Raw genomic sequence first — 25,238 nt, 5'->3', positions numbered from 1 at the left:
CACGTTTGTATTTCTGTTAATATAGCCGCTGCCATAGTTTTTAACTTGAACAGCCATGAATGTTTCATGTCTCCCTTTTTTTTTTGTCTATAGCTGTTACCTATTTTAGTGGTTGAAATGAGAGCTAGTGATGACAGAAGGATGTGGAATGTCTTCTTGACATCATTGTGTATTGCTGGTAATCAAGTTGGTAACGACTACTTCTAGCAGCTCTTACCACTATGACTTAAGTGGTCCTGGAAGGCAGTAAGTGGAGGTTTGCAGCATTCCTGCCTTCATGAGGGCTTCTACCACTGACCACTTTGCACGTACCTGGCTCCCAGATTTACTTAGGTACCCCACGAGTTGTCCATATAAGCAGCTTCATCTTTACCTTGCCAGAGTTGACAATTATGGGATACTCTAGTCTACTTATACTTGTGTTCCCATCTGTCTGCCATCCTCTGAAGGCCAGGACCCAGTCATACATCCTTAGAAACCAAAGTATGGTTTTTGTTTTCTCTTGGAATGTTAGGTCTTAAGGCATTTAATTGAGGGACAAAAAAAAAAAAGGCCGATATAGTAGCTAGCTACTTAAGCATCCATGGGTATTGCTCCATATCAAAGCAGATTTGCAGGACAGAGAGAGTAAATTAGCCTTCAGTCTTGGTTTACAGCTTCCAAGGAGAGCCTGGCCACCTGAAATGTTAACTCGGTCCCTTCCTGTCTCTAGTTCATCAGCACCTGCAGATGCCTGACTCTTGTTAGCCTTACTATTCAATACAGTCCTTAGATTCACGGTATGCCTCTTCCTATCCAGGCACCAATTCTGAATCACCATGTTGCTCTGCAGCTAGAGTTGATAGGAGAAAATCCATTTGGGTAGATGGCCTATGAATTTGTAGTAGACTTTCAAAATGAGTGATTTGTTAGCTTGGTACTTTTAAGTTTGTGGTACAGATCCTCCAAACCCATACTCTGAGCAATTAACTGCCTTGAACATAGAGAAAAATTAAGGCCTCACAGGATGAGTCTCCATTCTCTGTAAATGCTTATTTTATCATAGTCTTTAGCCTCTACTATGAGTAAAATGTTCTCTTCGGCCGGGTGTGGTGACTCACACCTGTAATCTCAGCACTTTGGGAGGCAGAGGTGGGAGGATCACTTAGGTCCAGGAGTTCGAGACTAGCCTGGGCAACATAGTGAGACACCGGATCTACAAAAAAATAAAAAGCCAGACTGGTGGTATGTATCTGTGTCCCAGCTAATTGGGAGGGTGAGATGGGAGGATTGTTTGAGCCTAGGAGAAGGAGGTTGCAGTGAGCCGTGATCGCACCACTGCACTCCAGCCTGGGCAACAGAGCAAGACCCTGTCTTGGAGAAACCAGAATTTTGGAAGAGCAAATGGGGCTGAGTGCGGTGGCTCATGCCTGTAATCCCAGCACTTACTTAGGGTGCCAATGTGGATTACCTGAGCCCAGGAGTTTGAGACCAGCCTGGGTAACAGTGAGACCCCCCTCCCTACAAAAGATTTTAATAATTAGTTGGGCGTAGTGGTGCATGCCTGTAATCCCAGCTACTCTGGAGACAGGTGGAGGGGATTGCTTGAGCCTGGGAAGCTGAGGCTGCACTAGCCATGACTGCACCACTGCATTCCAGCCTGGTTGACAGAGTGACCCTTGTCTCCAAGAAAAAAAAAAAAGCAAATGGGATTAAGGACTCTCATGGAAGGGGAAGGGGAGTCTTACTATATGTGGAATAAACTTGCTCAGTGTTGCCACAGAGTTACATTACCAATGTGTAGAAGTCAGAAACTAGACTTCTAGTTTGGTTCAACATTTGAGGGTTGTTTTATAGCCATCAAAGTATTCAAGAGGTTGGATGGCACTCAAAAGATTCTACATGTCTAGAATCAAACTCAAATCTGGCACGTAGGTGCTTCTTAGTAAATGCTTAATGAATGCCACCAACTTTGCAAAGTATTCATTGATTTTGAGACCTTAGTCATGTTGCTACTAAAAGTAGGGCATATGACCGCCTAAGAAACAGAACTTCGAGAAGTCCTAACGTAACCACAGTAAAGCAGACTCCCCTTTCAGCAACCTCAAAGCAAAAAAAAAAAAAAAAACAAAAAACAGTTAGCTGCTATATAAACACTATACCAAGCACTAGGCTTAGAGGAAAAGATGTCGGATTGTACTGTCACTGGTTATATACCCATATTCTCTAAGACAGGGTAGCATTTGTCTTTCAAACTGCAGGGTTTGAAATCAGTTTTTGTGGGTGATTGCAATTTTTTAATGAAATGCATTAGAACATCTAAGCACGTCACCTACAGTTTTGTGATGGTGCATTTTTGCATTGCAGTATAGATCTGTGCATAGATATATGCATTAAGTGTAGCAAATCGTGATGTAAATTTTTTACTGCTGGTCATGGTCAAAAAGTAAGATACGCTAGGAAATTGAGTCACTAGGAGCATGGATGTATAAGGCAGGTTTTATAGAACCATTTAGATTCAACATTAATGGTAGAGTGGCATTTTACCAAAAATATGGGTGTATTTGATTTGGGTGCTGTAAGGCAATTTGCTAGGACATGGGATAATCAGATTACACAAAATCTAGGCAGTGAACAAGTCTTCATCCTGGCCCAGGAAATAGCCTATTAAAAAATGCTGTCCAGGCCAGGCACAGTGGCTCACACCTGTAATCCCAGGACTTCGGGAGGCTGAGGCTGGAGGGTTGCTTGAGTTCAAGACTAGCCTAAGCAACACAGTGAAAACCCATCTCAAAAAAAAAAAAAAAAAAAACTGTCCAGCTGTGGACTTTCAGGATTCAGGACTGCTGGGGATCAAGCCCAAGGATGTTTTCAGCTGTGGACTTTCAGGATTCAGGACTGCTGGGGATCAAGCCCAAGGATGTTTTTCAGAGCTCTGTGATTTAAGATGCTCGAAAAGTAAGAGTGTACAAGAGGAGTAAAGGTCATGACAGAATTTACTCCCAGGACAATCTAAGTTCTGCCACAAGTACCCGTGGTGTCTGTTCCCACAACAATGGCCCCTTCACAAGCTCTTGCCTCACAACCCCTGCAGAAGTCCTTCAACAAAACTAATAATAGACTAGTGAAACCTACTCCTCACATGGGTAAGAGTTGCAGTGGGCAGGTGACCCTCCTCCCTGCCCCCATCCTTTGCTTCCTCAAGCTCCCTGCCAACCTCTGGATACATCAATGGGAAGGAAACCAGGGAAGCATAGACCTATAGTACAACAGGGGTGTAGTGACCACTGGACCTGATGAAGCGAATCTGCCTGAAATTTAATACGCCTTTTTATTTCCCTTCTGTGTTAAATCAAATGATGTGTTCTGCACTGAGCCAAGTTACTTTTAAAACTGGTGGCACAACTCATTTGGGACTTGGAGACTGCTTTTATCCAGAACCTGTTAAGAGAACAGGGGATTTAAATACAAAGGAATATGAAGGTGGTGTGCCTTAAAGACAGTCTAAAATTAGGTTTTAGTTTGTTACATTATTTTGAAATATTAAACATGAAAATGTTAAATCAGGATGTGTGAGTTTTAAGATGTTGAACACTGTCCTACATCAGTGAGGAGGGAGGCAATAAAGTAATTTCAGAGTAAAACAGATTGAGGATGAAACCAAGACAGAAGTGATGATTTGGCTTTTTATGATTTTTGCTGTGGAAATGGCAGTCGTGTGACTTTTCACTTGCAGTTTAAATGAAAGGGTGAAGAGAAGCCTACCTGCCCTAATGGCTCAGGGCTATATCCACCTCCCGGATAACCCTGGCCCTTGGGACTCCATCATCTCCTTGAAGTAGCACTGAGAATCCAAGAAGAGGCTCCGCTGCTTTTTGCACATGTTACTGAGTTACATCTCAGGAAGATTTTTAAGCACGAGGAAGGAAAATACAGGCCTGGCCAAGCAGGGTCCCCTTTTCAGTATCATCTTTGTTCCTAATAAGCAATCAAGGGGGTGGGTGTGTTGGCTGGTAAAGGAACTACTAAGATTCAGAAGCTTGTAGTCTTCATTATTTTGTTTTACAGGTTAAAATAAACCACTTGGCTGGGCACGGTGGCTCACACCTGTAATCCCAGCACTTTGGGAGGCTGGGGTGGGCAGATCACAAAGTCGGGAGTTCGAGACAAGCCTGGCCAACACAGTGAAACCTCATCTCTACTAAAAATACAAAAAAATTAGCCGGGCATGGTGGTGGGCACCTGTAATCCCAGCTACTCGGGAGGCTGAGGCAGGACAATTGCTTGAACCTGGGAGGCAGAGGTTGCAGTGGGCAGAGATTGCGCCACTGCACTCCAGCCCGGGCGACAGTGCGAGACTCTGTCTCAAAAAAGAATAATAATAATAATAAGTAAACCACTCAGTATTGCTGCTTCTAAGTTCAGACAGATAATCACATCTGAAGGAAGTTATTTCAGGGCTCCAAGAGAAACTTAGATTTTCTTATAACCTATAATATTTTACATATACAAGTAGAATAGAAATTATAAGCATTTCTAATATGACAAATAGGGAAGTTTAACTTTACAAGTAATGTATTTTGCAATTTTGTGCCATTCGAAAAAGGAAGACTGAATTTAGAACAGTCCTATTATCTCCTAATAAAAACTTAGTATCCCCTAGGTAGGTGCACAGAGTGCCTCTGCCTTTGAGATGATGGGCATTAATCTCAGGAAGGTACACAAAGCATGTGTTCCAATCAGAAACTAAATATATTTTGTTGAATTAAGTAAATCCACTTAGGAGGGAATATAAGGACTATTGACAACATTAACACAAGCCAAAGGTGGACCAATATATCCCAAAATCAAAGGACAAGGCCAGTGCCATACACCTACAGATGCAGAAGCTGCCCCTTTTGTGATTCCAGATGTGTTGCTCAGATAAAAGTGCCTCCTCAATTTCTTTGTGAACACACAATCCCCAACAAACAGTTGTAATTTTGAAGAAAGCTGACATTTTTATGTAGAGATGGTGGTCTTCATGGAGTAAAAGAATTTGTTAGTGCTTATGCAATATGACAGTTGTACTAATCTTTAGAAAGATGAACTGAGAAAGTTCTCTGGGTTTTATAGCAATCTACGTCAAATACACAACAAAACTATTTAATCTCTTCATTAAGATTCCAGGCTCCCCATCCCCCCACTTTGAAGGGATTCACAGCCCAGGTACTAGAAAGAACTAAGCTCCATTACCAGTGTTTTAGAACTGTCAGCTGTGACCCATAGAGGGCTGCTGAATTAACTTGTGGGTAGAGACCAACATTTTAACAAGTCACTAGAACGATATATCCCCAATTATAAATACATGTGGCACTTTGGCTTGTATATTACTCTTTTGAGTCTGAGCAGCAGGAATCAATTCACCAAAACCTTCAAAGGCAAAAAGCAGGCTGTGGACTTCTGGTGACGCAATTCACAGCCTGGAAACTCTGTGAGCTAGAAGTTCCTACTTCTGCTGTTGTTGTTTCTCAAGGATATTTTCTGTACATACAACAAACTAGAATTTTTTTTTTTTGAGACGGAGTTTTGCTCTTGTTGCCCAGGCTGGAGTGCGATGGTGCGATCCTGACTCACTGCAACCTCCACCTCCCAGGTTCAAGCGATTCTCCTGCCTCAGCCTCCCGAGTAGCTGGGATTACAGGCATTCGCCACCACGGCCAGCTTAATTTTGTATTTTTAGTAGAGATGGGTTTCTCCATGTTGGTCAGGCTGGTCTCGAACTCCCAACCTCAGGTGATCCACCCGCCTCAGCCTCCCAAAGTGCTGGGATTACAGGCGTGAGCTACCGCACCTGGCCAGAAATGTACTTTTTGAAAAGGGATAAGATACTCAGTTTTCATCTTGTTGCTTTATTCAGTTTGCTCCGAGGGCAAAATCAACAGTAGTAGAGATCACAAACATTATTTTGATTGGCCTCACAAGCCTCATCAGTAAAACCTGAAAAAACAGAAAATGTTACACAAGTTGCAAAGAAAGCACTCCTGGAGTTCACTGACATGATAGCAAATGGAAAGAATATAAATGCAACAGGTGTTAACATTTAGAACAGTACTTGTAAACCTGCTCATTTCTAGACAATTCCGGGACTCTCGCTGCGAACCCTTCATCTATCACTGCTGATTTCCTTTGACATTAAATATGACTTTATGAAAATCTTCCTAAACCTCACTCTGGCTGCACCTGAGTGGTTCCTATTCCTACGGCGCTGGCATATGCTGTCAGGATTTCCACTATCTGTTTCGTTTCTAGGGTCATTCGGGCTTCCTTCAGCCAGTCCTGTGCCACTCGTCTGGATTCCCCCTTCAGCTGATTGACAAACTTTGCTGCTAGCTCCAGATCACCATGCTCAATGCAATAGGAAGCATATGACAGTAATTTAAATGTGTTTATATCCTCAGGGCAGAGCTCCGGGGGCGGCTTCAGTTGCTGAGGTGGGAATAGGAGCAGGGACTGTAGGTAGGAGAGGAAGTACTGGTACAAGCTATTTCTGGTTTCATCAATCATTGCTACCCTTCGGGCCAGTTTTTGAACAGCATAGAAACGGGCTCTAAGGGTCTCTTCACTGTACACCCCACGGGTCAGGGACTCTGGAGGGATAGCTGCGGTTAAAGCTTGGGTGAATTCATTATCAGAACAGTTGGCTTTGATGGCCTCAACTGCACTACCCAGCGGGATAGTAGGTGTTTCTGCAGATGAGGTCTTCATGCTGTACTTTAATGCCTCCACTGAAAGCCAGAGTTGGTGGGCTTTTCTGGCTTCCTCTTCAGCAACTGCATGGCCTACAAAGAAAAAAAGGCAAAGCCAAACATTTTTCTCTCCATCTGACAACATACATCCACAGAACTGATGCACATTCAACAAGCTACATCTACACATGTGCAAGATGAGGCCAGAGAGACTTTCTTACAACCCCACCCCCACCACTTATTTCTGGTGTATTTTCCTAGCTGGCCTCTTCATATCAGGCAGTAAAGTCAGAAGTCATTCACATCTGCATGATATCTAATCCACATATTTTTACCTTTAGTAGTTGAGAAAGAAACATATTATTTAAATTAGGCTAAGACTTAACGCTAAGGCCATGAGAAATTTTCTGCAAAGAAATGGGAGACTTCAGGGCCAGGCACAATGGCTCATGCCTGTAATCCCAGCAATTTGGGAGGCTGAGGTGGGTGGATCACTTGTGGTCAGGAGTTCAGGACTAGCCTGGCCAACATGGTGAAACCCTGTGTCTACTAAAAATACAAAACCTAGCCAGGCGTGGTGGCACGCACCTGTATTCCCAGCTACTCAGGAGTCTGAGGCAGGAGAATCGCTTGAACCCAGGAGGCGGAGGCTGCAGTGAGTCGATATCACACCACTGCACTCTACCCTGGGCGACAGAGCAAGACTCTGTCTCAAAAAAAAAAAAAAAAAAGAAATGGGAGACTTCAAACGAACTTAACAGACTACTGGATCTTGAAATTCCATGAGTATTGAATTTTTATTGTTATGTGACAAAAAAAGATTCCATAACATCCTAAAAAAACCCATTTTATTAATACCCTCATTGTCATGACATTTCTCTTTCAATGTGGCACATGGAGGCCTCAGCATAAATACTGTCCATTTGGTAGTTGGACTCGGCAAATCACCACCTCCAGATAACCCACCAAGTCTGTGGAAGGCAAGCATGGGACCACACTGACCCCTAGCCCTTACCACCCAGGCACATGCGACATAGCCAAAGGATACTGGGTAAATAGCCTTGTAAATGGTGATTTTGTGTTTGTCATACAAGGTATAAATTTCTAGTTATATAGATTTTGCCATTACTTTTAATGGCAAAAACTGCAATTAAGTAGAGTGATTAGTATTTTTATGTCCTGATGTCAGTACATGTACCCCATTTTCCCTATAAAATTATTTTAATAAATTATGCTGAGGAAAATTATCTGTAAGATAAACATAGCTTATGCTTACTCTGAACAGCCTGTTCGATTCCTCTGAGTCTGGCATAGGCAGTATTTATATCCAGAGTAAAGTTGTCAACTTGCTCTTGACTGAGACGACGAAATTGTAATTCTTGTTCAGAGAGTTTCTCAGACAGGTTCTGAAATAAAACAGAAATAGTTCCAGAAAAAAGTGATACTCAATGCATGTCATGTAACTGTGTAATCTTCCAGCAACTACTTGCTGAAGCAAAGAGGGCCTTAGAGTTGTCACGAAATTCCTACATTTTGTGTAAAGTTTCAAAAATGTCCTGACTCATATTTGATGTATATAATTTTTTTTTTTTTTTTTTTTTTGAGATGGAATCTTGCTTTATTGCCAGGTTGGAGTGCAGTGGCACAATCTTGGCTCACTGCAACCTCCGCCTCCCAGGTTCAAGTGATTCTCCTGCCTCAGCCTCCCAAGTAGCTGGGATTACAGGCATGCATCATCATGCCAATTATTATATTTTTAGTAGAGATGGGTTTCACCATGTTGGCCAGGATGGTCTCGATCTCTTAACCTCGTGATCCGCCCACCTCGGCCTCCCAAAGTGCTGGGATTACAGGCGTGAGCCACCGTGCCCGGCCGATGTATATAATTCTTTACAGGTTTACTGATGGAACCTAATATTAGAGGAGGCATACCAAGAGAAGAGAGAAGGCTGTTAAAGTCAGAAACAAACTGCCAACTGTATTTTATTTTTGAGACAGAATCTTGCTCTGTCATCCAGGCTGGAGTGCAGTGGCACAACCTCAGCTCACTGCAACCTCCACCTCCCAGATTCAAACGATTCTCATGCCTCAGCCTCCGGAGTGGCTGGGATTACATGCATGCACCACCATGCCCAGGTAATTTTTGTATTTTTAATAGAGACAGGGTTTCGCCATGTTGGTCAGGCTGGTCTTGAACTCTTGGCCTCAAGCGATCCACCCGCCTCAGCCTCCCAAATTGCTGGGATTATAGGTGTTAGCCACTGTGCTCAGCCACAAATTGTCAGCTTTAGAAAGTAAATTATCTGTACTGCAAACCTAAACATAATAATTAGATTAAATTATATTCCAATATCTTGTATTTAAGAGCTTATACATTAATTTTTCTCAGAAAAATATCCATCAAATAGAATTTAAAATACCTTTTCATACTGACATATATTGCGATTCTCTGGAAGATTTTACTTAGAAAACCTCAATATCTTCTTGCAAGACAAAGTAACAAGTTAATATTACTGTAAATGATTTCTTGAATAGAAACTATGATTACAGGCATCCTGATAATTTACTGGGATTTCAAAACTTCTCTGGGAAATTACCTCAGTTATAAAAATCTAAGCAGTACCATGCCATCTATAGGAGGAAGATACATGTCAAATATTACTGTCTGCATTCCTGAAATCCCCTTTACCAACTCTCCTTAAAGCTCTGAAGATTCCAAATGACTAGAATATATATTTTAAAAACACATCTGATCATGAACACACAGGTACACCATTATGTAAAAAGAAGCAGTTTTGTAGACATACAAGGAGATTTCCAAATCTTCGACATCCTCAGAGTACATTAAAAGGAAAGGAGAGTCTCTTAATCCGGTCAGGAAGAGGGGTGTGGCTGAAGGGAGTCCAGGTCCTCACCTGCTCAAATTCAGACTTCAATTCCTGTTCTTGTACCCTAAGGACATCTCGCAAGTGATCAGTGTGGGCAGCTGCCTGTCGGCGAAGCTGGGTTCTCATTTCATTTTCCATGGCATCTCTGACTTCTTCTATCTGTGAAACCAAACATAGTAATTATTAGTTTTCAATTCTCCACATATACTTTTAGGAAAACAGAAAGACCACTATCAACCATGACAACAGCAGCTTCCATATCCTGGACGCCTCTAATGTGCCAGGCATGTGTACACTTCTACTTCTCATGTGAAACGGAAAGCTAAACCCTGGAAGGTGATTCAAACAAGATCACACAGCTGTGGCAAAAACCAGATTTCAAACAAAGGTCTCTCTCACCCCCAAACTTGTGGTTTTTCCACATCACCAGGCTGCCTCTCATATAAAACACTGTCATTTCCTGAATCACATGCTCCTCTGAGAAATAACTAAATCCAGGATATGAAAAAAAGTAACTATATACTTGGAATCAAGCGTAGCTTTACTACAACCATCTGTGTGACCTTGGGGAAATGATTTATCTTCTCAAATCTCCACTTTCTCATTTGTGAGTAATAATGCCTACTTTGAAGAATCATTAAGTAAATTAGTTGGCCGGGCGTGGTGGCTCACACCTGTAATCCCAGCACTTTGGGAGGCTGAGGCGGGTGGCTCATGAGGTCAGGAGATTGAGACTATCCTGACTAACATGGTGAAACCCCATCTCTACTAAAAATACAAAAAAAAAATTAGCCGGGTGTGGTGGCGGGTGCCTGTAGTCCCAGCTGCTACTCGGGAGGCTGAGGCAGGAGAATGGCATGAACCGAGGAGGCAGAGCTTCCCATGAGCCAAGATTGCGCTGCGGCACTCCAGCCTGGGCGACAGAGCAAGACTCCATCTCAAAAAAAAAAAAAAAAAGAAAAAAGAAAAGAAAATTAGTAAGTATCTGGTAGTTATTGACATAGACTTCTAAACAAAGAAAACTGCTTATTTTTAAATGAATTTAAATTCAACATGAGCAAAAAAAAAAACAAAAAATATACCTTGCCTAACAAATAGCCATAGGTCACTTTACAAATTACTTAACACTGATTACCTGAAATCCAGAACTTATTTTTTCTCAGAAACAATATAATAAATCAATGAATCCATTCAGTCAGTGCATAAGTATTTATGAAGTGCTACTAGCCCTGTGTGCCAGGCAGTGCCTACTATCTGTACGGATCCAATGGTGCTTAGGGCAGACGAACTTCTTGCTCTCACAGTGTATATCTCAATGGAGGCAGCAGACAGTAAACAAAAAAGACATCTCAGATTGTGATACATATTTCTACATATGACTTTGAGTAGGCAAGGACCTGTTGTGAAGCATCAACACCCCTTCAACCTCCTCTTCCCCCACCTTACATTTAAAATAAACAGGGCAACATAACAGAAAGTAATACAGAGGCTCTACTTTGGACTGAAGGGATAGGAAATCTCAGTCTTGCTAACAAAGTGACATCCAGGCTTAAAACTTAAGCTTAGAGCTCAAGGTTTAAACAGAGAGGATAGAACAATGTACTAGGCAGAGAAAACATAAAGGTCCCAAGACGAAAGATATAGTCAAGGTACAGACAAAAAATACCAGGGTGCCTGGAGCAGTGAAATGGCTCATGGCATGCAGCGATCAAGAAGCCTTTTGGGTACTGGTTAAGAATTTGGAATTATATTAAATGAAATGGGTAGTCCATGGAGGATTTCCAGCAGTGTAGTGTCTGATTCGACTATGTTTTATTTGCCTGCGTAAATAGACACAGAAAGAAGGGTATGAAGAAAGGGGAAATTGGCTGGGCATGGTGGCTCACACCTGTAATCCCAGCACTTTGGTGTTTAAATTCCTTGGGGAAGGCCGGGCATGGTACCTCATGCCTGTAATTCTGGCGCCATGGGAGGCCAAGGCAGGTGGATCACTTGAGGTCAGGAGTTCGAGACCAGCCTGGCCAACATGGCAAAACCCCGTCTCTACTAAAAATACAAAAATTAGCCACATGTGGTGGCATGCACCTGTAAGTCTAGCTATTCAGGAGGCTGAGAGGCACAAGAATCACTTGAACCTGGGAGGCAGAGGTTGCAGTGAGCCAAGATTGCACTACTGCACTCTACCCTGGGCCACAAAGACAGACTCTGTCTCAAAAAAAAAAAAAAAGAAAGAAAGAAAGAAAAAGAAAGAAAAAGAAAAAATAGTGGAAGCTGTTAAGATGACAGCTTGGGCTAAGGTGGTAGTAATGGAGTGGACAGATTTGGGATTTATGTTGGATGCAAAACTGGTAGGATCTGTGGGGCAACTGAATATGAGTTGATGGAGGAACAACAAAGCATGATTTGGGCTGGAATAGCTGAGCGGATTGTTCAACTCAGTTTATTTAGAGAGAAACAAGTTGAGGGGCTGGAAGACAGGTTGGAGAGAATAAATAAATCTGTTTGGAGCATGATAAGCATGAAATGACTACTGAAAATCAAGCTGGAGATACCAGGTAGGCTGCTGGATAGGAACCTGAAGCCAAGGCAGAGGTCAGAGCTGGAGATAGACATTTATCAGGTATAGATGGTATTTAAACTTCCAAGTCACGGGACTCAACAAGAACACTTAGAGACAGTTCAGATGGAGAAAACGTTTCAGAAGTAATGCCAGGTATGCCACTATTTGAGAGGCTGAGCAGAAAAGGAGGTTAAGGAGTGGCCAGCGAGGTAGGAGAAAGGCCAGAAGAGTATGGTGTCAGGGAGCCTAGGGAAGAAATAGTTTCAAGAAGGAAGGAGTGGCCAGTAGTACTGCTAAGAAGACACAAAGGTGGGATGAGTAGTTAGGTTCCCAAATCAGCCTGTGGACACCTATTTAATAAATGGTGTGCCCAGACAGAGGGCTAAAGAAGCTATTTCACCTGTTTTTTTAACCACCAACCACTTAACAACAATAGCAGAGAAAAATAGACTCAGACTCCAACAAAGATTCGTTCAGCACTGCTTTAAGGGACAGAGGCTCAGCTCCACTGGAAAGATGAGCTAGATAATCCTGGATACGAGTAGCTTATTACTTTCTTACACTTCTGCATCTGCTCAACATAAAGGAACTCTGCTCGATCACTCCTTTCCTAGAAGTTCTGATGAGGGGAATGAGGACCTAAGCTCCATTCTAAAGGTCAGCTGGCATGACTTATATTCAATATCCTAAAGCCAATGACTGTCAGTATTTTTTTTTTTTTTTTGAGACAGTCTTGCTCCATCGCCCAAGCTGGAGTGCAGTGGCACAATCTTAGCTCACTGCAACCTCTGCCTCCCTGGTTCAAGTGGTTCTCCTGCCTCAGCCTTCCGAGTAGCTGGGATTACAGGTGCGAGCCACCACACCCAGCTAATTTTTGTATTTTTAGAAGAGACGGGGGTTTCGCCATATTGGCCAGGCTGGTCTCGAACTCCTGACCACAAGTGATCCACCCACCTCGGCCTCCCAAAGTGCTGCGATTACAGGCATGAACCACTGCACCCGGCTGAGCCAGTATTATTTCTACAAGTAAACAATCAAGTTAGAGTCACTTTAAATGTTAGGCAACAATTCTCATTTCTCTTACCTTTCTGTCCTGTTCAGCCTGTATTTCACTTCTGTGATGTTCTAATGCTTTTGCTACTGCAGAGTCAAATGCCCGCTTTTCTTCCAGCTTTTGTTTCTCCAAGGCTAACGTGATGTGCTGCTTTTCGGTGGCCTTCTGTTCTGCCAGCTCTCTGTTCAGCTGATCAATACGACGATGTGCATGAGCAATGAGGGAGTTCAGATCATCAGTAGAGAGCTTGTCAGCTAAGCAAAAGAGCATGTTAAAATATTAATGATGTCATTGAAATTATACCTCATTACAAGGTAATCTGCATCAACTGATTATAATTTAAGAGCAGTAAACGAAAGTAAAACTTAGCTAACATGAAAAGAGATTTAGATTCCCCAGTTCAATCAGAAATTGGCTAGTGTCCAATAAGGTATTTTCAACCCCTGGCAAAATTCAGGTAGGCCTTCAGATAATCAGTTGTTTTCCAGGAACCCTCTTTTAATCTGAACTAATTATAAATGGACTTTCTCATTTACTGTAACTTTGCCTTTAAAGACAAAACTTATATATACAATCACTTCTATATTTTCTTTCAGGCATAACTCTGATTAGTTATAACAGGCATCCAATTGAAGATTCTTTTCTGCTAAAACTAAAAATCAAATTCAAATTCTCTCAGACTTTTCCTTAATAAGTTTTTTTACTTTTCTTAAACACATATGATCTAGATTAAATCCCAACACAGCAACCAGAGCTGTCCATCAGAATCACTGCAAAGCTTTTTAAAATACACCCAAAGATTCTCATCTAGGCTTAAACCAATGTTTGTTTTTTTTTTAAATCTCAATCCAAAAATGTAGCAACACATACACAGATTAAGAATTATGGCTCCAGCCAGGCACAGTGGCTCACACCTGTAATCCCAGCACTTTGGGAGGCCAAGGCAGGCAGATCACCTGAGGTCAGGAGTTCGAGACCAGCTTGGCCAACCTGGTGAAACTCCGTCTCTACTAAAAATGCAAAAATTAGCTGGGCATGATGGTGGACACCTGTAATCCCAGCTACTCGGGAGGCTGAGGTAGGAGAATTACTTGAACCCAGGAGACAGAGGTTGCAGTGAGCCGAAATTGCACCACTGTATTCCAGCCTGGGCAACAGAGCAAGACTCCATCTCAAAAAAAAAAAAAAGAGAGAGAGAATTATGGCTCCACCGGCCAGACACAGTAGCTGATGCCAATAATCCCAGCACTTTAAGAGGCCGAGACGGGTGGATCACTTTAGGCCAGGAGTTTGAGACTAGTTTGGCCATCATGGTGAAACCCTGACTCTACTAAAAATACAAAAATTAGCCAGGCATGGGGGCACATGCCTGTAATCCCAGCTACTCAGGAGGCTGAGGCACGAGAATTGCTTGAACCCAGGAGGCGAAGATTGCAGTGAACTGAAATTGTGCCACTGCACTCCAGCCTGGTGACAGAGCAAGACCTTGTCTCAAAAAAAAAAGAATTATGACTCCATCACTTCTTAGTCTTGGCTAAGATGAAGTGAAGAATTATGGCTCCAACAGCAAAATATGGAATGTAGGAAATTCTATATGACTAATGACTCAATTTTCTTAATAAATACATTGAAAAGCAAAAAACAGGGGCAAGAGATTTATTGACTAAACTCAACATGTGGAACGTCTACGGGTTATCGATTCAAATAAAAACTGTAAAAACTCATTCTATGAAATAATAGGGGATATTGTAACACTGAATGGACATTTGGTGACTAGGGAATTGTTACTAAGTTTTAGGTGTGATAATAGTATGGTGATGTTTTTGAAACATACTGAAAGTATTTACAAGTGAAAGAATGTGATATTTGAGTCCGCTTTCTATATAAGCTGAGGAGGAGTGGGAATAGATGAGACAAAACTGGTCATGTGCTGATGGCTACAAAACTGAGTGATGGGTCCTGGAAGTTCTTTAGTTTTCTTCTTACTTTTTAATGTTTGAAATTCTCCAAAGTAATCAGTTACAATCCATATTACACACACACACACACACACACACACTTCACATCTATAGGATTCCAATCACTTGATGAAACATTTTCATTCCTGAGAGCATTCGGATGCCAAAAATATCCAATTCAGATTTATCATGTGACATAATTCTACTTTATATCTATTTAGATGGCTTTGTGTAAGAATCATAGGCACAACAAAAAGACTTTAGTCTCTTAATACCCAAAACAAAAGACTTTAAACATGAAATATACATAACACTCACCTAAGTCTGAAACACCTACAAAGGAAAAAATAGAACAGTTTGAAAAAAAAGAATGCACATACTTTAGTTATTGATCATTAAACAGAAATATCTAAAAGGAAACAAGAAGGAATCGGAGACTAGTACCAGGAAAAGCTATTTTAATACTGGAAAATGAAACGATACGGCTATTTTCTAAAATTTAAACTGTAAAACAAGACAGATCAAGGTAAATAACATTTTAGAAAATAAAAGAATCATTGATATTAATTGTGGTTTTGGTTTCAAAGGACTTATCTCTGTTTCACAGTAATCAACTTAAATTTTTTGTTTTTTTGTTTTGAGACAGAGCCTTCCTCTGTTGCCTAGCCTGGAGTGCAGTGGTGCAATCTCAGGTCACCGCAACCTCCACCTGCTGGGCTCAAGCAATCCTCCCACCTCAGCCTCCCAAGTAACTTGGACTAGAGGTGTATGCCACCATACCCGGCTAATTTTTGTACTTTTTTGTAGAGAAGGGGTTTTGCCATGTTGCCCAGGCTGGTCTCAAACTCCCGGGCTCAAGCGATCCGCCTTCCTCCGCCTCCCAAAGTGCTGGGATTACAGGCATGAGCCACTGCACCCAGCAACCTAAACATTTCTTTTTTTGTTTTTTGAGACAGAGTCTCGCTCTGTCACCCAGGCTGGAGTGCAGTGGCTCAATCTCAGCTCACTGCAACCTCTGCCTCTTGGGCTCAAGGGATTCTCCTGCCTCAGCCTCCCAAGTAGCTGGGACTACATGCGCCTCCCACCACGCCTGGCTAATTTTTATATTTTTAGTAGACGGGGTTTCACTATGTTGGCCAGGCTGGTCTCAAACTCCTGACCTCAAATGATCTGCCTGCCTCGGCCTCCCAAAGTGCTGGGATTACAGGCGTGAGCCACCATGCCCAGCCTCAACTTAAGCATTTCATAGAAACTATAATTTTCTTTTATCCCTCGCATTTTCATTAGTTCATACAGTATTTTACTAAATCACAGTTTTGACTCTCTGTTCACAGTACCAGGCCTCTCTTAACATTTCAGATACTTAATACATTCAGTTCTTCTTTGAAATTTTTAAAACAATGAATTCATACTAAATTTTCATTTAACCTGTGCAAATTAAAGAACTACAATGGCCTGATTTGAGAGTAAAGGGAAAAAATGGCATTCTGTATAGTTTGAATGATGTCCCCCACCACAATCACAAGTATCACAAGTACCCAGTGTGAACACGTGACAGGAGAAGGGGAATGCAGCCAGTCGCAGCTACTGCCTCTCAGGATGAGCTGCTGAACATCCTGGTATGAACGTCCTTTTTTTTTTTGAGACGGAGTCTCCCGTTGCCCAGGCTGGAGTGTAGCAGCACGATCTCGGCTCACTGTAACCTCCACTGCCCGGGTTCAAGTGATTCTCTTGCCTCAGCCTCCCGAGTAGCTAGGACCACAGGCGCATGCCACCATGCTCGACTAATTTTTGTATTTTTAGTACAGATGGGGTTTCACCATATCGGCCAAGCCGGTCTTGAACGCCTAACCTCAGGCAATCCACCCACCTCAGCCTCCCAAAGTGCTAGGATTATAGGCATAAGCCACTGCACCTGGCCAGTCCTGACCTTCTTAATAACCTTTGCATTCAACAAGTCCAAAGACAGGTATTTTTCATCCAAGGGGCTCTGAACATCAACTGACTAAACATCACTCCCTCCTACACCGTCAATCTCATAAAAATAAAATTTCCTCCTCATTATGGTTATATCATTCCTCTTCTCAAAAGGCCAAAAGGGAGTCCCGTGCTGCTGATACAAATCATTTAGGCAGAGAATAGTGAGGCTAGTGGGGGAGAATGAAATCCTGGCTCTTACCCCAACCTTGCACAAATTACTTTTCTGTCTCACTTTTTTCATCTATGTAATTGGGATAATAACCAAATTTGCCTTGTAAGGCTGTTATGAATTTCAAATAAGTTAATATATGTGAAGCACTTAGAACTCAGTGCCCAGTACAAAATAATGCTCAATACCACTAGCTATTATTACGTTTGGAAACTTGCTCAGCTACAGATAACACAGAAAGAGTACTGGATGTAGTGAACATCATCAGGACATTTGTCGTTTAGGGAAATAATAAGAGCAATCCCAGAACTTAAAGTATAATAAAGAAATAATGACAATAAGAGCAAAATGCCTCATAACACAAACCAGTACTAACAAATTTGGTTTAGGTCTTAGTGCGTTCTGATTTCAGAGGTGAGGACATCCACGGAGGGCTAGGGTAATCATGGAATAATTACTATCTCTACAAATACATAAGAAATCAGTAATACCGGTTGTCCCTGAGGAGGAAAACTGTGAGAGGGAAACTTCAAATGCCATTTGTACCTTTCAAATTTTGTATTGTGAATATATACTCTATTTTATAAATTAATAAAGATTTAAATGGAGGTCACTCAAAAAAGAAACAACATAGATTGCTTCACAAGGGACCTTCATTTTCTACATGGCCCTTTCTTTAGCACAGGCTTCTCAACCTTGGTGCTACTGGCTTTCTGGTCCGGACAGTTCTCTGCTGTAAGGGGCTATTCTGTCTACTGCAGGATGTTTAGCAGCACGTCTGGCCTCCACCCACTACATGCCAGTAGCTCCCTACAGTTGCGGCAAACAAAAATGTCTCCCGGTGTTGCCAAATGTCATGTGAGGGACAAAATGCCCTCAGTTGAGAACCACTGTTTAACATTTTCATGTTTTACGATAGGCAGCCGGGCGTGGTGTCTCACACCTGTAATCCCACGCCTGTAAACCCACGAGGTAGATGGATAATTTGAGGTCAGGAGTTTGAGACCAGCCTGACCAACATGGTGAAACCCAGTCTCTACTAAAAATACAAAAAAATTAGCTGGGTGTGGTGGCACACGCCTGTAGTCCCAGCTACTCGGGAGGCTGTGGCAGGAGAATCGCTTGAACCCATGAGGCGGAGGTTGCAGTGAGCCAAGATTGCACCACTGCACTCCAGCCTGGGTAACACAGCAAGACTCCATCTCAAAAAAAAAAAAAAAAGTTTTGCGATAGGCACTTTCAAAAGCAGAAAAAAAGCAAAAGTTAAAAACGTGAGAGCTGGCTTGGAAAAATTAGTAGGATTTAGTCTACTGGGAAGACCAAAGACAGAATGCAAATTCTTAGGGTTGATGCTCGTATCTAACTCTCCACAAATAAAATTTGTCCTGCCCTGTCAACCTAATTTCATTTTATTTGAGCCACTGGAGACTCCCTACTACCTACCAATGTCAAATTTATGCCAAGGAGCTTACATATATCTAATGCAAAGAGACAACAAACAAGCCAATGAATAAGAATTTCAAGAAGATAAAATAAGGTAATATGGTACAGTGGTTTGTGGAGGAATATAATCAGGGAAAGTCTCTCAGGTGCTCACATCTGTTTCAATTGTAACCTCAATGAGGCACAGACAACCCCTTGAGAAATTCTGATGAGGGAAGCAGTGCCAACGTGGCTCAAGTTTATCCTTCTCAAGGATAAATCGTCCACAATGCCTTCTTTGCTCGATGGTAGCTATCCAGTGTCTGAACAAAAGTCACTGGTCCCAGACTGAACTTTGTATTTCTCCACATTATTCTCTCTCATAAATCATACTGTCACTTTTTTATTTGACAACAATCTAACTGATATCTGCCTCCTGAGTCAACTGCATTCAAAGAGCTCAATGTCTGAGTTATCTTTTGACAGCCTTAACTCCACTTCTTGACATTCAGTCTCCCTGGGTGGCCATCATGCAGAATGATTATAAATCCCTACACTGGTGTTTATTAACTTCATTCCTTAGACCAGCTGTGGTTCTGTGATGCAACCCTGACACCTTCAGCCCAGAGAGGCCTACAACATGAGAAGTCTGCTTTCTAACAAATGCTAGCATTTAAACAGTGTTTTAAGCCAGGTGTGGTGGCTCACACCTGTAATCCCAGCATTTTGGGAGGCCAAGGTGGGCGAATCACTTGAGGTCAGGAGTTCAAAACCAGCCTGGCCAAAATGGCGAAACCCTGTCTCTACTAAAAGTACAAAAAAATTGGTTGGGCGCAGTGGCTCACACCTGTAATCCCAGCTACTCAGTAGGCTGAGGCAGGAGAATTGCTTGAACGTGGGAGGCAGAAGTTGCAGTGAGCCAAGATCGCGCCATTGCACTCCGGCCTGGGCAACAAGAGTAAAACTTTGTCTCAAAAAAAAAAAAAAGAAAAGAAAAAAAAAGGTACAAAAAATTAGCCTGGTGTGGTGTCGCATGCTTGTAATCCCAGCTATTTGGGAAGCTGAGGCAGGAGGATCGCTTCAACCCGGGAGGTGGAGGACTACACTCCAGCCTGGGCAACGACAAAAAAAAATAAAAATAAAAATAAACAGTATTTTAATTTTGCTGAGACAGGTGATCTCTGTGATTCTTAGTACTCTCACAGAACTTCAGGGAAATGTGACTATAGCTACACCATGTAACGACTTCAGCATCAAAGTTCTCTGTAGTCTCAGCTTGAGGAAGTGGATAGCCAGACAGCTGGTTCCTTTCTCAATGCAGGGTCCCTAGGTAAATTCTCAACAAAGTGTTGTTTTGTCACAGAGCAGACATAAAGTGTGCTTTAAATAATTCACTACAAATACTTTTAAAGTAATAAGGTTTTTTAATACTTATACATATACAATAATATTTCAGTAGCGTCAAGGTTATAATGTCACTTTTGTTCACTCAAATTCCAAACTTTTTTTTTTTGAGTAGCAAATATCAGAACAGAACCAATCACGGATTATGGAATTAAACACTAGCTGGAACTCATGTTCACCACAGCTAAAACTACAAGAGTATTGTTGCGGCTGTGTCATCTGTAATGACTGTGGTTAAAATAAAATGCTCTTACAAAAAGAGATATGCATGCATGCCAGAGGGATGTGGACTACAATGGAGATGAAGCAAGTTTAGATTCATTGATTAGTGGTTAAAACATCAAAAAAAAACATTACTTCAGTTGTACTCACTCATTCCTTTCCACCCAGGAAGGACTTCTGGAGTAATACTGTCCAGCTCTCGTTTAAAGTCATCCCGAGCTTGGACCACCAGCTCATGATACTGAGATACAACCTTAGCCTCAGACTGAGCTGCTTGGACCTGAGCAAATACACAGGGTATGTGATTAAATTGAACAAAAAGTACCATAAACATTCCAAGAAACAGAAGTAGTATTCCTTCATTTGTTTACATTTTGTTGGAAATGTGTAAGGAAATCTGAAGCTCAGAAATAGAATATAAGCCTTATTTGTTTCCTTCTAATTCCTATTCAAATACCATGGACAGGCCCTTTCCCATCTTACTATGCCCCCTCCCTCCATACATATCATATAAGTGCAGGCAGAAGATCTGCTACAAAATGGACATTTTCATAAGTGACAATAATCATAACCAAAAATGTTATCTATTATAGAAAGTATCAACAATATGGAACAGTCCACTTGGTTGGTGTCCAAGGCAAAAAAAAAAAAAATTTTTTTTTTTTTTGACAGGGTCTCACTCTGTCACCCAGGATAGAGTGCAGTGGCACCATCTCAGCTCACTGCAGCCTCAACCTCCCAGGCCCAAGTCATCCTCTCACCTCAGTCTCCTGAGTAGCTAGGACTACAGGCGCACACCACCACATCCACTTATTTTTGTATTTTTTGTAGAAACAGAGTTTCACCATGTTGCCCAGGCTGGTCTCAAACTCCTGGGCTCAAGTTATCTGCCCACCTCGGCCTGCCAAAGTGCTGGGATTACAGGTGTGAACCACCACACCCAGCCAAGGCAAATTTTTAAAAACAGTAACAACGAATACACTTTGCAGGAGAAAAGAGGGGGAGATGGTAGGAATTTGCTGTTTTCCTAAATCCTTAAAATCCTTTAAGAGATTATATTTTAAAATATAAAATATTATAAGACTTAGGAAACATACCTTTTTGACCACATTATCCAGATCAACTATCATGTTGTGAAGTTTACCCTCTGCAGCAGTTATATGAGGCTTGGCCCCAGCAACCTCTTTTTTCTTTGCATTTTCAATCACACTTTTCATCTTCTCTAACTCTTCTCTGGAAACCAACAAAACAAAGATTTAATATAACTTCTTGTCAACTGTATTAAAAAGTTTTGATGTCAGTACAGTATATAATTGTTAAAAGTCTATGAAACAGGCTGGGAGCAGTGGCTGATACCTGTAATCCCAGCACTTTGGAGGCCAAGGCAGGAGGATCACTTGAGCCCAGGAGTTCAAGACCAGCCTAGGCAACATAGGGAAACCATGTCTCTATTTTATTAAAAAAACTAAAAGAAAAGTCAATGAAAGAAATGTAATTGCTTTTTTTTTTCTTTTTTTTAAAGACTAGTCAAGTGCAATAGTAAGGGAGGAAAGACTAGAACGAGACAGTTCAATCCGTAACTGACTGTGAACAATCAACTGAGCTAACTCACTACCTTTGGACGAGCATCAATACTTTTCTGGAGTCAATAAACAGAGAGGCTTTTCTCATCAACAACTGAAAACACCTTGGTTAGAAGCTAGATTTACTAGAGTGAACCAGAGAGGTAGCATGGTATATGGAGTGACCCAGACCTCAGAGTAAGACAGCCCCAGATTCAGCTCCCATATCAGCCTCTCATTTCCTACATGCTTTCGTGTAAGGAACAGAAGTAATTCATAAGAAGTACTTAGTGCCTGGCCAAATCATGAGCACACAATAAACAGCAGCTCTTGCAAGGATCAACTTGACTCACCAACCAATGAGAGAGAGCTAAGGCAGGCAAAGGCACAGGAGAAGGCCAAAAACCTCACTGGGCGAATACTTAACTGGGTCTCAGGGAGCCCTCACGATTCAGAATGTTTCATAAGTCCGTCAGACTGTGGTCTACCCACCATAAAACACAGAACTCAAAGTGATATGAGCATAATGCCTTAAATCTCCTAAAAGATATGCTAGTTTTATCAGAAGACTTCCTTCTCTACTAATAATAAATATTTTCTTAAAAAAGACAGCAAAATTTTGAGTGACAAATAACTATTCCATACTGCTGATGAGGATCTTTAGTCAAATGTAGGTTTCCATCAACAGAGGTTGATCTTATATCTGGGCATGCTTGCTCAATCCTAGTTTTAGCCAACTTCCAGGAATCAAGGTCAACGTGGCATACCTATTACATACCCACTATTTTGGTTAAGGCAGACAGATTGTGACATACTTTCTACATTCTGATAAACTGCCCAAACTGTCCCAGTAAAATCTTAAAACTACAGCAGAATCTCAGTACATCTGTAGAGATACATCATCTAAGCAATAATCCAAAGCGAAACTGACTTTTATGTAAGATCCTTTATATGTCTGAGTGTGGTGGCTCATGCCAGTCCCAGATACTCAGGGGGCTGAGGCGGGAGGATGGCTTGAGCCCGGGAGGCTGAGGCTATAGTGAGCCCTGATCATGCCCCTGCACTACGGCATGGGCAACAGAGCAAGACCATGAATTAAAAAAAAAAAAAATCCTTTATATAAGTTTCTGCCAAATTTATTCTGGCCTAAATTTATATATATACATTTTGAGATGGAGTCTCGCTCTGTCGCCCAGGCTCAGGCTGGAGTGCAGTGGCACAATCTCAGTTCACTGCAACCTCCACCTCCGGGGTTCAAGTGATTCTCCTACCTCAGCCTCCCGAGTCGCTGGGACTACAGGCGCATGCCACCACGCCTGGCTAACATTTTCATTTTTAGTAGAGACAGGGTCTCACCATGTTGGCCAGGATGGCTCAAACTCTTGGTCTCAAGTGATCTGCCTCCTAGGCCTCCCAAAGTACTGGGATTACAGGTGTGAGCCACTGTACTCAGCCTGGACTAATTATATTTTATTCCTTCTCTCTTTTTACACCTTTGTACAAATTCCTTTTTTTTTTTTTTTTGAGACGGCGTCTCACTCTGTCGCCCAGGCTGGAGTGCAATGGCATCATCTCGGCTCACTGCAACCTCCGCCTCCTGGGTTGAGGTGATTCTCCTGCCTCAGCCTCTCGAGTAGCTGGGACTACAGGCGCCCGCCACCACGCCCAGCTAATTTTTTTGCATTTTTAATAGAGACGGGGTTTCACCATGTTGGCCAGGATGGTCTCGATCTCTTGACCTCGTGATCTGCCCGCCTCGGCCTCCCAAAGTGCTGGGATTACAGGTGTGAGCCACCGTGCCCGGCCTGTACAAATTCCTAATGCCAATTCAGAACAAGCACAGGTGGAAAAGTGAGAGAAGGGCTTCTCTACCTCCTCTTTATTCTATACAGACAATACAAAGAAAACCCGGCCCAAAGAAAGCCACCAGGAGGCCCTAATTACTTGTTAAAGTCCATGAGTAATTACTTGGCTTTGAGAAGGGCATCGGCAGCTTCATCTACTGCCTTTCTGCGTTCCTTCAATGCACCCTCCACTGTGCGCCACTGAGCAGATTTCTTCTCGCCTGCAATCTAAACAAAAAATTTTAATTATATAATAAATAACTGCTATGATTGTCATATGATAGGCCAACAAGATTGAACACAGAAACATGTGACATTAAATTCAAAGGTAAAAATTTATATGCAATGTTTCTCCAGAGTAAGAACTCTTAATTTAAGGCTTATGGTCTTAATTTAAGGCTTATGATCTGCCCACATCGGCCCCTAAAAGTGCTGGGATTACAGGCATAGCCACTGCCCAGCCATATAAGCATTTTCTAAGGAGAGTTTTGTTTTGTTTTTTTTTAAGATTCTCAAAAGGATGTACAAACCAAAATCAGAGTTTAAGGATAAATAGGAGGTTTACATATTTGTAGGGTCCTTATTCCTCCTAAATGTTACTCTAAAGAATTCTTCTTCTTAATTTGTTACATATAAGTCAACTATTGTCAAAAACCTCCCTTGAGGTGACTCTTACGGTATGTGAAATGTGTATTAAAAAAAAAAAAGTTTTGGCCGGGCGCAGTGGCTCACGCCTATAATCCCAGCACTTTGGGAGGCTGAGACTGGCGGATCACGAGGTCAAGAGATCAAGACCATCCTGGCTAACATGGTGAAACCCTGTCTCTACTAAAAATACAAAAATTAGCTGGGCGTGGTGGTGGGTGCCTGTAATCCCAGCTACTCGGGAGGCTGAAGCAGGAGAATTGCTTGAATACAGGAGGCGGAGGTTGCAGTGAGCCAAAATTGCACCACTGCACTCCAGCCTGGCGACAGAGAAAGACTACTTCTCAAAAAAAAGTTTTCCTTGAAAATCTTAGGCAGATCCAACATGTTTTTCTCCAGCTATGGAACTCATTGCCACTTTTTTGAGCAGAGCTGGCTCATATTTAGGGGATATATAATATTAGGAAGAAAACCCTCTAACACTCTAATACCACTAAGTGCAGCAAGAGTCCCACACTGTGAGGGGGTGCAAGGTACCCAGAACACTCAGGGCCTAGACAGGGTGCAGTGGCTCATGCCTGTAATCCCAGCACTGTAGCAGGATCGCTTAAGCCCAGTTGTTTGAGACCAGCCTGAACAACATAGTGAGACCCCATTTCAACGAAATAAAAAAAATAGCCAGGCGTAGTGGCTCATGCCTGTGGTCCCAGCTACTTGAGGGGCTGATGTGGGAGGATCATTTGAGCCTGGGATGAGGCCACAGTGAGCTGTAATCACACCACTGCTCTCCAGCCTGGGTGACAGAGCAAGACCCTGTCTCAAA

General features: G+C 42.1%; 1 protein-coding gene across 42 annotated transcripts in view; it reads right to left on the bottom strand.

Moving 5' to 3' along the window:
• Nucleotides 1-5,854: 5,854 nt before the first annotated feature.
• Nucleotides 5,855-25,238, bottom strand: part of IMMT (inner membrane mitochondrial protein) — a 51,884-nt gene continuing 32,500 nt past the window's right edge. For 10 of the 42 annotated variants that reach the window (XR_010149349.1, XR_010149350.1, XR_010149351.1 and 7 more), the window contains 7 exons: nucleotides 23,895-23,998; nucleotides 21,462-21,597; nucleotides 20,500-20,644; nucleotides 13,240-13,463; nucleotides 9,623-9,754; nucleotides 7,984-8,113; nucleotides 5,855-6,800 (listed from right to left, as the gene is read on the bottom strand). Coding sequence is in view for 38 of the 42 variants with exons in the window: in XM_063789666.1 (XP_063645736.1) it covers nucleotides 6,187-6,800; nucleotides 7,984-8,113; nucleotides 9,623-9,733 (855 nt within the window). In the remaining 4 variants the exon portion in view is untranslated. Of the gene's footprint in view, nucleotides 6,801-7,983; nucleotides 8,114-9,622; nucleotides 9,755-13,239; nucleotides 13,464-15,485; nucleotides 15,501-20,499; nucleotides 20,645-21,461; nucleotides 21,598-23,870; nucleotides 23,999-25,238 lie in introns of all 42 variants that reach the window. The other 32 variants (XM_001136875.6, XM_009442789.4, XM_009442793.4 and 29 more) reach the window with 8 other exon arrangements.

This window comes from Pan troglodytes, chromosome 12 (genome assembly GCF_028858775.2).
Source record: "Pan troglodytes isolate AG18354 chromosome 12, NHGRI_mPanTro3-v2.0_pri, whole genome shotgun sequence".
NCBI classification, from domain to species: domain Eukaryota; kingdom Metazoa; phylum Chordata; class Mammalia; order Primates; family Hominidae; genus Pan; species Pan troglodytes.
Note: the sequence above shows the minus strand (reverse complement) of the source record. Positions and strands in the feature narration are given on the sequence as shown.